The 12,657-nt window shown below is 61.8% G+C and overlaps 1 protein-coding gene across 1 annotated transcript; it reads left to right on the forward strand.

Annotated features, from left to right (window-relative positions):
• Positions 1-219: 219 nt before the first annotated feature.
• Positions 220-12,110, forward strand: HNRNPUL1 (heterogeneous nuclear ribonucleoprotein U like 1; the record flags this gene model as incomplete). Its single annotated transcript, XM_082077490.1, is given in 18 exon segments — positions 220-235; positions 238-365; positions 368-470; positions 473-536; positions 538-574; positions 577-659; positions 1,317-1,335; positions 1,337-1,391; positions 1,505-1,644; positions 2,486-2,585; positions 3,248-3,360; positions 4,899-5,165; positions 7,247-7,369; positions 7,459-7,587; positions 9,502-9,670; positions 11,083-11,298; positions 11,732-11,910; positions 12,000-12,110. Coding segments are annotated over 18 exon segments (2,052 nt in total), but the record flags the coding sequence as incomplete, so codon positions are not given.
• Between the last annotated feature and the right edge of the window lie 547 nt (positions 12,111-12,657).

Genomic DNA, 12,657 nt, shown 5'->3' on the forward strand with positions numbered 1-12,657 from the left:
CGCGGGTTCTGACGCGGTTTCCCGCTCTCCCCGTTCCGCAGGTGCCCCCCCGCCCCCCGCCCCCCCGCGCCCCCCCCCGCGGCCGAGTCGTCCCTCGAGCGGCGCCCCCCGGAGCACGAGCACCCCGGTAGGGCGGGGGGGGGGCCGGTGACCCCGCGGTGACCCCGGAGCCGCGCCCCCCCCCTCCCCCCCTCCCCTCGCTCTTCCCCCCCCGCAGAGATGAAGCTCCCGGAGCCGAACCCGACGACCCCCCCGCCCCCCCCTACACCGTCCCCCCCCCCAATTACGCCGCCCCCCCTTACAACATCCCCCCCCCGCCTCCCACCTTCAACGCCGGTTACCCCGTGCCCCCCCGCCCCCCCCCGTGGCGTTTCCCGCCCCGCCGGGGGGGTTCAGCGTCCCCCCCCCCACCTACGGCACCCCCCCAAATTACAGCGCGCCGCCCCCCCCCACCTACAGCGCCCCTCCCCCGCCTACAGCACCCCCCCTCCCACCTACAACCCCCCCCCCGCCTACCCGCGCCCCCCCCCACCTACAACCCTCCCCCGGGGGGGGATTCGCGGCGCCGGAGCCTTCGCGGCCCCCCCGCACCCCCCCCCGCGCAAACGGCCCTTCGAGGAGCGGGGGAGGGGCTTCTACGAGCACCGCGAGGACAAGAGGTGGGTGACCCCCCCCCCCGCGACCCCCCGGGACCCCCCTGTCACCCCCCCCAGGCGACCCCCCAAGTGACACCCCCTTCCCTCAGGGTCCCTGTGCCCCCCCCCGGGTCCCCAATCTATGTGGGTCCCTGTGTCCCCCCCTGGGTCCCTGTGCCCCCCCCGGGTCCCCCATTCTATGTAGGTCCCTGTGTCCCCCCCCCGGGTCCCCCATTCTATGTGGGTCCCTGTGTCCCCCCCCCGGGTCCCCCATTCTATGTGGGTCCCTGTGCCCCCCCGCCCCGGGTCCCTGTGCCCCCGCCCGGGTCCCTGTGCCCCCCCCGGGTCCCTGTGCCCCCCCTGGTCCCTGTGTCCCCCCCAGGTCCCCATTCTATGTGGGTCCCTGTGTCCCCCTGGCTGGGTCCCTGTGCCCCCCCGGTCCCTGTGTCCCCACTCCCCCATGCTGACACCCCAATTTCCCCTGTGCCCCCCCCGGGTCCCCCAATCTATGTGGGTCCCTGTGCACCCCCTCCGGGTCCCTGTGTCCCCCCCCCCGGTGTCCCCCATTCTATGTGGGTCCCTGTGCCCCCCCGCCCCGGGTCCCTGTGCCCCCCCCGGTCCCTGTGCCCCCACTCCCCCCATGCCGACACCCCAGTTTCCCTGTGCCCCCGTTGCCCCCAGGGGCCGCTCCCCGCAGCCGGCCGGCCGAGGACGAGGAGGACGACTTCGATGACACGCTGGTGGCCATCGACACCTGTGAGCGTCCCCAAACCTGGGGGGGGCTCGGGGGACATCGACACGTGTGTGTCCCCAGTCTGGGGGGCTCGGGGGGCTGGTTTTGTGACCCCCCCGCTGCGCTGTGTCCCCAGACAACTGCGACCTGCACTTCAAGGTGGCGCGGGACCGGTACAGCGGGTACCCGCTGACCATCGAGGGCTTCGCCTACCTGTGGGCGGGGGCGCGGGCCACCTACGGCGCGCGGCACGGCCGCGTCTGCTACGAGGTCAAGGTGGGTGACAGACCCTGTCCCCAACCGGCCCCAGCCATCCCTGACCCGGTGACACCAGCTCCGACTGTCCCCAACCGGCCCCAGCCATCCCTGACACGGTGACACCGGCCCCGACTGTCCCCAGCCGGCCCCAGCCATCCCTGACCCGGTGACACCGGCCCCGACTGGCCCCAACCGGCCCCGACCATCCCCAACCAGGTGACACCAGCTCCGACTGTCCCCAACCATCCCCTACCCGGTGACACCAGCTCCGACTGTCCCCGACTGTCCCCAGCCATCCCCGACCAGGTGACACCAGCTCTGACTGTCCCCAACCGGCCCCAACCATCCCCGACCAGGTGACACCGGCCCCGACTGTCCCTGACACGGTGACACCATCCCCAGCCATCCCTGACCTGATGACACTGGCCCTTACTGTCCCCAACACGGTGACGCCAGCCCCGACACGGTGACACCAGCCCTGACCATCCCCGACACGGTGACACCATCCCCAGCTGTCCCCAAGCCGGTGACACCATCCCCAGCTGTCCCCAACCCAGTGACACCATCTCCAACTGTCCCCAACACGGTGACGCCGGCCCCAACCATCCCCGACACGGTGACACCATCTCCAACTGTCCCCAACACGGTGACGCCGGCCCCAACCATCCCCAACACGGTGACACTGTCCCCGACATGGTGACAGCCATCCCCGCCCCGCTGTCCCCGTCCCCACGCCCATGTCCTTGTCCCCGCCCCGGTGTCCCCATCCCCACACCCATGTCCCCGTCCCCACGCCCATGTCCCCGTCCCCCCCGGTGTCCCCGTCCCCCCCGGTGTCCCAAGCTCGTTACGTGCGCAGGTTAACGAGGAGATTCCCGTCAAGCACCTGCCCCCCACGGAGCCCGACCCACACGTGGTGCGCGTGGGCTGGTCCCTGGACTCCTGCAGCACCCAGCTGGGTAGGGGACATCTGGGGACATTTGGGGACATCGGGGACATCAGGGACACTGGGGACATGGGGACACTGGGGGGTCTGTCCCCTCCCTGGGCACTTGGGGACGTTGGGGGTGGTGCGTGTGTCTGAGGGACTCGGGGACACTGGGGGGTCTGTGACCCCCCGGGGGGTTTGGGGACCGTGGGGGTGTCCTGGGGGTGTCCCCGGGGTTGGGGACATCGGTGCGGCGCTGTCCCAGGGGAGGAGCTGTTCTACGGTTTGGGGGACGCTGGGGTGGGGGTGTCCCTGTGGGTCTGGGGGTGTCCCTGTGGGTCTGGGGGTGTCCCGGTGGGTCTGGGGTGTCCCTGGGGGTCTGGGGTGTCCCTGTGGGCTCAGGGGTGTCCCCGTGGGTCTGGGGGTGTCCCTGGGGCTCAGGGGTGTCCCTGTGGGCTCAGGGGTGTCCCCGTGGGTCTGGGGGTGTCCCCGCGGGTCGGGGGTGTCCCGTGGTGTCCCGCGGTGTCCCGGGTTGGGGACACGGTGCTGTCCCCAGGGGAGGAGCCGTTCTCGTACGGTTTGGGGGACACTGGGGTGTGTGTGTCCCCGCGGGTCTGGGGGTGTCCCCGCGGGTCGGGGGTGTCCCGTGGTGTCCCGCGGTGTCCCGGGTTGGGGACACGGTGCTGTCCCCAGGGGAGGAGCCGTTCTCGTACGGTTACGGCGGCACGGCCAAGAAGTCGACGGACAGCCGGTTCGAGAGCTACGGGGAGCCCTTCGCCGAGAACGACGTCATCGCCTGCCTGCTGGTCTGGCTGTGTGTCTGTCCGTGTGTCCCCGTGTCTCTGTGTCCCCGTGTTCCCACATCCCCGCGTCTCCATGTTCCCACGTCACTGCGTCCCCGTGTCCCCGCGTCCGTGTGTCCCCACATCCGTCTGACCCCACGTCCCCGTGTCCCCGCGTCCCCGTGTCCCCGTGTCCCTGCATCCTTGTGTCCCCACGTCCGTGTTTTCTCATGTCCCCGTGTCCTCATGTCCCCTTGTCCCCACATCCCCTTGTCCCCACATCCCCGTGTCCCCACATCCCCGTGTCCCCGTGTCCCCATGTCTCCGTGTCCCCGTGTCTCCGTGTCCCCATGTTTCCGTGTCCCCGTGTTTCCGTGTCCCTGCATCCCTGTGTCCCCATGTCTCCATGTCCCTGTGTCCCCGTGTCCCCATGTCCCCGTGTCCCCATGTCCCCGTGTCCCCATGTCCATGTGTCCCCGTGTCCCCATGTCCATGTGTCCCCGTGTCCCCATGTCCCCGTGTCTCCATGTCCATGTGTCCCCATGTCCCCGTGTCCCCGTGTCTCCATGTCCCTGCATCTCCATGTCACCGCGTCCTCTCCTTGTCTCCTCAGTGTCCCCATTCCCCCTGATGTCCCCATTCCCCCTGATGTCCCCATTCCCCCCATGGACCCCGGTGTCCCCATGGACCCCAACGTCCCCAATGTCCCCATTGACCCCGATGTCCCCATTGACCCCGATGTCCCCATTGACCCCAACGTCCCCATTCCCCCCATTGACCCCGATGTCCCCATTGACCCCGATGTCCCCATTGACCCCAACGTCCCCATTCCCCCCATTGACCCCGATGTCCCCATTGACCCCGATGTCCCCATTGACCCCGATGTCCCCATTCCCCCCATTGACCCCAATGTCCCCATTGACCCCAATGTCCCCATTGACCCCAATGTCCCCATTGACCCCAACGTCCCCATTCCCCCCATTGACCCCGATGTCCCCATTGACCCCGATGTCCCCATTGACCCCAACGTCCCCATTCCCCCCATTGACCCCGATGTCCCCATTGACCCCGATGTCCCCATTGACCCCAACGTCCCCATTCCCCCCATTGACCCCAATGTCCCCATTGACCCCGATGTCCCCATTGACCCCAACGTCCCCATTCCCCCCATTGACCCCGATGTCCCCATTGACCCCGATGTCCCCATTGACCCCGATGTCCCCATTCCCCCCATTGACCCCAATGTCCCCATTGACCCCAATGTCCCCATTGACCCCAATGTCCCCATTGACCCCAACGTCCCCATTCCCCCCATTGACCCCGATGTCCCCATTGACCCCAGTGTCCCCATTCCCCGCATTGACCCCAGTGTCCCCATTCCCCCCATTCCCCCCATTGCCCCCACTGTCCCCGGTGCCCCCACAGGACTTCGAGGCGGGGGACGCGGTGGAGCTGTCGTTCCTGAAGAACGGGCGCTGGCTGGGCCAGTGTCCCCATTGACCCCAGTGTCCCCATTGACCCCGATGTCCCCATTGACCCCGATGTCCCCATTGTCCCCGCAGGACTTCGAGGCGGGGGACGCGGTGGAGCTGTCGTTCCTGAAGAACGGGCGCTGGCTGGGCGCGGCGTTCCGGCTGCGGCGCGAGGAGCTGGGGGGCCGCGCGCTGTTCCCGCACGTGCTGGTGAAGAACTGCGCCGTGGAGTTCAACTTCGGGCAGCGCGACGCGCCCCTGGCCGCCGTGCCCCCCGGCTTCACCTTCCTGCAGCACCTGCCGCTGGCGCAGCGCGTGCGCGGCACCACCGGGCCCCGCTGCAAGGCCGACTGCGAGGTGGGGACACGGGGACAGTGGGGACATGGGGGACAATGGGGGACATTGGGGGCAATGGGGACATTGGGGACATTGGGGGGAATGGGGACATTGGAGACATTGGGGGGAATGGGGACATTGGGGGCAATGGGGACATTGGGGGCAATGGGGACATGGGGGACAATGGGGGACATTGGGGGCAATGGGGACATTGGGGACATTGGGGGGAATGGGGACATTGGGGGCAATGGGGACATGGGGCCCCGCTGCAAGGCCGACTGCGAGGTGGGGACATTGGGGGACAATGGGGACATGGGGGACAATGGGGGACATTGGGGGCAATGGGGACATTGGGGGCAATGGGGACATGGGGGACAATGGGGGACATTGGGGGCAATGGGGACATTGGGGACATTGGGGGGAATGGGGACATTGGGGGCAATGGGGACATGGGGCCCCGCTGCAAGGCCAGCTGTGAGGTGGGGACACGGGGACATTGGGGACATTGGGGGGAATGGGGGGAATGGGGACATGGGGGACAATGGGGACATGGGGGACAATGGGGGGAATGGGGACATGAAGACAATGGGGACATTGGGGGCAATGGGGACATGGGGCCCCGCTGCAAGGCCGACTGCGAGGTGGGGACACGGGGACAGTGGGGACAATGGGGACATTGGGGACATTGCAGGGAATGGGGACAGTGGGGGGAATGGGGACATGGGCGGAATGGGGACATGGGGACAGTGGGGGGAATGGGGGACATTGGGGGCAATGGGGACATTGGGGACATTGGGGGGAATGGGGACATTGGGGACAATGGGGGCATGGGGCCCTGCTGCAAGGCCAACTGCGAGGTGGGGACAATGGGGACATGGGGGACAATGGGGGACATTGGGGGCAATGGGGACATTGGGGACATTGTGGGCAATGGGGACATGGGGCCCCGCTGCAAGGCCGACTGCGTGGTGGGGACGTGGGGACAATGGGGACATTGCAGGGAATGGGGACAGTGCGGGGAATGGGGACATGGGCGGAATGGGGACATGGGGACAGTGGGGACATTGGGGGGAATGGGGACATTGGGGGGAATGGGGACATTGGGGACAGTGGGGGGAATGGGGACATTGGGGGCAATGGGGACATGGGGCCCCGCTGCAAGGCCGACTGCGAGGTGGGGACAATGGGGGACAATGGGGACATGGGGGACATTGGGGGCAATGGGGACATTGGGGACATTGGGGGCAATGGGGACATTGGGGGGAATGGGGACATGGGGCCCCGCTGCAAGGCCGACTGCGAGGTGGGGACACAGGGACAATGGGGACATTGGGGGGAATGGGGACATTGGGGGGAATGGGGACATTGGGGACATTGGGGGCAATGGGGACATTGGGGGCAATGGGGACATGGGGCCCCGCTGCAAGGCCGACTGCGAGGTGGGGACACGGGGGGAATGGGGACAGTGGGGACATTGGGGACATTGGGGGGAATGGGGACATTTTGGGGGAATGGGGACATTGGGGGGAATGGGGACATGGGGCCCCGCTGCAAGGCCAGCTGTGAGGTGGGGACACGGGGGGAATGGGGACAGTGGGGACATTGGGGACATTGCAGGGAATGGGGACAGTGGGGGGAATGGGGACGTGGGGCCCCGCTGCAAGGCCGACTGCGAGGTGGGGACACGGGGACAATGGGGACAATGGGGGGAATGGGGACATGGGGGACAATGGGGGGAATGGGGACATGAAGACAATGGGGGCAATGGGGGGAATGGGGACATGGGGCCCCGCTGCATGGCTGACTGTGAGGTGGGGACACGGGGGGAATGGGGACATTGGGGGGAATGGGGACATTGTGGGGAATGAGGACATTGGGGACAGTGGGGGCATTGGGGGAATGGGGACACTGGGGGACATGGGGACAGGGACATGGGGGACATTGGGGACATTGGTGACAATGGGGACATGGGGCCCCGCAGCGAGGCCAAGTGCGAGGTGGGGACATGGGGACTTTGGGGACACACAGGGAGGTGATGGGGCTACAGGGGACACAGGGACGTGGTGACCCCAGTGACAGCGGTGCCACGTCCCTGTCCCCAGATCCTGATGATGGTGGGGCTGCCGGCGGCGGGGAAGACGACGTGGGCGCTGAAGCACGCGGCCGCCAACCCCGGCAAGAAGTACAACGTGCTGGGGACCAACGCCATCATGGACAAGATGCGGGTGAGGGGCCGTCCCGGGCGTCCCCGCGCGTCCCCGAGCGTCCCCGAGCGTCCCCGCGCGTCCCGTGGTGACAACGTCCCCGTCCCCAGGTGATGGGGCTGCGGCGGCAGCGCAACTACGCGGGGCGCTGGGACGTGCTGATCCAGCAGGCCACGCAGTGCCTCAACCGCCTCATCCAGATCGCCGCCCGCAAGCGCCGCAACTACATCCTGGACCAGGTGACGTGTCCCCAGGGGTCCCCAAGTGTCCCCAGGTGTCCCCAGGGGTCCCCAAGTGTCCCCAGGGTGTCCCCATGGCTCCCAAAGTGTCCCAGGGGGTCCCCAGTCCCTCACCCGCCCCATCCAGATCGCGGCCAGGAAGCGCCGCAACTACATCCTGGACCAGGTGACGTGTCCCCAGGGTGTCCCCAAGTGTCCCCAAGTGTCCCCAGGTGTCCCCAGGTGTCCCCAAGTGTCCCCAGGCGTCCCCAAAGTGTCCCAGGGGGTCCCCAGTCCCTCACCCGCCTCATCCAGATTGTGGCCAGGAAGCGCCGCAACTACATCCTGGACCAGGTGACGTGTCCCCAGGGGTCCCCAAGTGTCCCCAGGTGTCCCCAGGTGTCCCCATGGCTCCCAAAGTGTCCCCAGTCCCTCACCCGCCTCATCCAGATTGTGGCCAGGAAGCGCCGCAACTACATCCTGGACCAGGTGACGCGGCCCCGGGTGTCCCCGAGTGTCCCCAGGTGTCCCCAAGTGTCCCCAAGTGTCCCCAGGGGTCCCCATGGCTCCCAAAGTGTCCCAGGGGGTCCCCAGTCCCTCACCCGCCTCATCCAGATTGTGGCCAGGAAGCGCCGCAACTACATCCTGGACCAGGTGATGCGGCCCCGGGTGTCCCCAGGTGTCCCCAGGGGTCCCCAAGTGTCCCCAAGTGTCCCCAGGTGTCCCCATGGCTCCCAAAGTGTCCCCAGTCCCTCACCCGCCTCATCCAGATCGCGGCCAGGAAGCACCGCAACTACATCCTGGACCAGGTGACACATCCCCAGGGGTCCCCAAGTGTCCCCAAGTGTCCCCAGGTGTCCCCAAGTGTCCCCAGGGTGTCCCTGTGGCCCCAAAAGTGTCCCCAGTCCCTCTCCCGCCTCATCCAGATCGCGGTGTGGAAACGCCGCAACTGCATCCTGGACCAGGTGACGCGTCCCCAGGTGTCCCCAGGTGTCCCCAGGTGTCCCTGTGGCCCCAAAAGTGTCCCCAGGTGTCCCCAGGTGTCCCCAAGTGTCTCCAGGTGTTCCCAGGGTGTGACCCTTTTCCCCCCATTTTTCCCCCATTGCCCCCATTTTTAACCGGTTTGGCCCGTTTTCTCCCCAGACCAACGTGTCTGGGTTGGCGGGTTCCCTTTGCCCGTTTTTCCCCGTTTCTGGCCCGTTTTTCCCCGTTTTTAACCAAATCCCCGTGATTTCTCCCCAGACCAACGTGTCCGGGTCGGCGCGGCGCCGGAAGCTGCAGCCGTTCCTGGGGTTCCCTTTGCCCGTTTCCCCCTGTTTTTCCCTGTTTCTGGCCCGTTTTTCCCCATTCCTGTCCCATTTTTCCCCGTTTCTGGTCTGTTTTTCCCCGTTTTTCCCCGTTTTTAACCAAATCCCCGTGATTTCCCCCCAGACCAACGTGTCCGGGTCGGCGCGGCGCCGGAAGCTGCGGCCGTTCCTGGGGTTCCCTTTGCCCGTTTCCCCCCGTTTTTCCCGTTTCTGGCCCGTTTTTCCCCATTCCTGTCCCGTTTTTCCCCGTTTCTGGTCTGTTTTTCGCCGTTTTTCCCCCGTTTTTAACCAAATCCCCGTGATTTCCCCCCAGACCAACGTGTCCGGGTCGGCGCGGCGCCGGAAGCTGCGGCCGTTCCTGGGGTTCCCTTTGCCCGTTTCCCCCCGTTTTTCCCCGTTTCTGGCCCGTTTTCCCCCGTTCCTGGCCCGTTTTTCCCCGTTTTCCCCCGTTTTTAACCAAATCCCCCCATTTTCCCCCCAGACCAACGTGTCCGGGTCGGCGCGGCGCCGGAAGCTGCGGCCGTTCCTGGGGTTCCCTTTGCCCGTTTCCCCCCGTTTTTCCCCGTTTCTGGCCCGTTTTTCCCCGTTTTTCCCCGTTTTTAACCAAATCCCCGTGATTTCTCCCCAGACCAACGTGTACGGGTCGGCGCGGCGCCGGAAGCTGCGGCCGTTCGCGGGGTTCCGGCGCGAGGCCGTGGTGCTGTGCCCCAGCGACGCGGAGCTGCGGCAGCGCACGCTGCAGCGCACGCAGCGCGAGGGCAAGGACGTGCCCGACCACGCGCTGCAGGAGATGAAGGGTGAGCCCCCGTTTGGGGACAAAACGCCGCGGTTTGGGCAAATCCGCGGGTTTGAATTTAATAAGGTTTGAAAATTTTGGAAATTCAAAACATTGAAAACTTGGAAATTCAAAAAAATTCAAATTTCAAAATTTGGAAATTCAAAAAAAACGAAAATTTTAATGTTTGGAAATTCTAAAAATTTTGAAATTTTAAAGTTTGGAAATTGAAACAAGTTAAAATGTTAAAATTTGGAAATTAAAAAAACCAACAATTTTAAAAAATTGAAAATAAAAAAGATCTAAATTTGAAAATTTGAAATTCAAAAAATCTGAAATTTGAAAACTTGGAAATTCAAAAAATCGAAAATATGAAAATTTGGAAATCCAAAAAAGCCAAAATGTTAACATTTGAAAATTCAAAAAATCGAAAATTCTAAAATTTGGAATTACAAAAAATCTCAAATTTTAAGGTTTGGAAATAAAAAATTTTCAAATTTCAAAATTTTGTTTTCACATTTTAAAATCTCACATTTTCAAAATTCAAATTTTCAAATTTCAGATTCTCAAATTTCAAAATTTAAAATTCTGAAATTTCAAAATTCAAAATTTCATATTTTGAAATTTCAAAGTTCAAAATGTCAAAGATCGAAAATTCAAATTTCAAAATTCGAAATTTCTTTCAAAAATTCATTTCCAATTTCAAATAGCAAAATTTCTTTCAAAATTTCAAGTTTCAGATTTCGAATTTTCAAAATTTCAAATTTCAATATTTCAAAATTCAAAATTTCAAAATTTAAAATTTCAAAACTTGAAATTTCAAAACTTGAAATTTCAAAATTCAAAATTTCAAAATTTGAAATTTCTAAAATTTCAAATTTCAAAATTGCACATTTCAAAATTTCAAATTTCAAAATTCAGAATTTCCAAATTTCCAAATTTCAAATTTCAAAATTTCGAAATTCAAAATGCCAAAATGTCAACATTCGAAAATTGAAATTTCAAAATTTCAAGTTTCAAATTTTGAAATTCAAAATTTCAAATCTCAAAATTTCAAATTTTGAAATGTCAAAATTCAAAATTTCTAAATTTTCCAATTTCAAAATTCCAAACGTCAAGATTTCAGATTTCAAGATTTGAAATGTCAGAATTTCAAATTTCAACATTTCCAATTTCAAATTTCAAAATTCAAAAGTTCAAATTTCAAAATTCGAAAATTCAAATATTCAAATTTCAAATTCTCAAAATTTCAAACTTCAAAATTTAAAAATCTCGAAATTTCCAATTTCAAAATTTCAAATTTCAAATTTCAAAATTTCAAAATTTCAAATTTCAAAATTTCAAAATTTCAAATTTCAAAATTTCAAAATTTCAAAATTTCAAAATCTAAAATGTCAAATTTCTAATTTTGCGTTGTCCCCGTGCCCCCCCCAGCCAACTTCTCCCTCCCCGAGGCGGGGGAGCTGCTGGACGCCGTGCGCTTCGTGGAGCTGCCGCGGGAGCAGGCGGCCGCGCTCGTGCGCCGCTACAACCAGGAGGGGCGCCGCGCCGCGCCCCCCCCCGCCCCGCGCCCCCCCGGGGGGGCACCGCGCCCCCGCGCCCCCCCCAGCGCCCCCCCGAGCCGCGGCGCCTTCCAGAACCACGGCAGCGGTGAGCGGCCCCCCCGGGGTGACCCCCCAATCCCCCCCACTGCCCCCCCATTTCTCCCCCCTTATTTCCCCCATTATTTATTCCCCCCCATTTACCCCCCCAATTTACTCCCTTTCTTCTTTATTCCCCCCCATTTATTCCCTCTTTATTAATTACTTTATTCCCCCCCCATAATTCCCCCCCCCCATAATTTCCCCCATTAATTCCCCCCATTATTTTCCCCCTATTCCCCCCCCCATAATTCCCGCCTTATTCCCCCCCCATAATTCCCCCCCCTTATTTCCCCCCCCATAATTTCTCCCCCATAATTTCCCCCCAATTATTCCCCCCTTATTATTTTAATTACTAATTTTATTTCCCCCCCCGTTATTTCCCCCTTATAATTCCCCCCCCAATTTACCCCCCCCCCCTCATTTCCCCCCTGTGCCCCCAGGTTACCCCCGGGGGGGTTTCCCCCCCACCCGCTGGGGCGCCCCCCCCGCCCCCCCCGACTCCGCCCCCCCCGCCCGGAGCTACACGCGCAGCCCCCCCCCCGGCAGCAGCGGCTACAAGAGCCCCCCGGACCCCCCCCCCAGCACCGCGGCCCCCCCGGGCTACAGCCAAGCACAGCAGGTACCGCCCCCCCCCTTTCGGGGTGTCCCCCCACCCCAAAGCCCCTTTGTTGGGGTGTCCCCCCCACCGTTACCTCGTGCCCCCCCCAGGGTTACAGCCAAGGCTACAGCGGTTACTACGGGGGGGGGTACGGGGGGTACTCGGGGTACCCGCCCCCCCAGCCCCCCCCCGCCGGACAGACCTACGGACAGTACACACAGGTGGGGGGGGACACGGACACCCCGTTTTTGGGGGGGTAACTCGGGGTTTGGGGGGGTCACCCCATAGTCTGGGGGGGGATAACCCAGGGTTTGGGGGGGGCCACCACATTTGGGGGGGTAACCACAGTTTGGGGGGGCACCCCATTGGTTTTGGGGGGGCACCCCATTGGTTTTGGGGGGCACTCTGGGGTTTTGGGGGGGGTACCCCATTTGGGGGGGTAACTTGGAGTTTAGGGGGGTGCCCCATAGTTTGGGGGGGTCACCCCATAGTTTGGGGGGGGTCACCCCATAATTTGGGGGGGGCTACTTGGGGTTTGGGGGTCACTCAACTTTGGGGGGGTCACACCATGGTTTGGGGGGGTCACCTGGGGTTTGGGGGGGGTCACCTGGGGTTTGTGGGTCACCCCATTTTTGGGGGGGAGGTCACCCCATTTTTGGGGGGGGTCACTTGGGGTTTGGGGGGGTCACCTGGGGTTTGTGGGTCATCCCATTTTTGGGGGGGTCACTTGGGGTTTGGGGGGGTCACTTGGGGTTTGGCAGGTCACCC

The sequence above is a fragment of the Streptopelia decaocto genome, assembly GCF_964273445.1.
Source record: "Streptopelia decaocto genome assembly, contig: HAP1_SCAFFOLD_2288, whole genome shotgun sequence".
In the NCBI taxonomy this organism is placed as follows: domain Eukaryota; kingdom Metazoa; phylum Chordata; class Aves; order Columbiformes; family Columbidae; genus Streptopelia; species Streptopelia decaocto.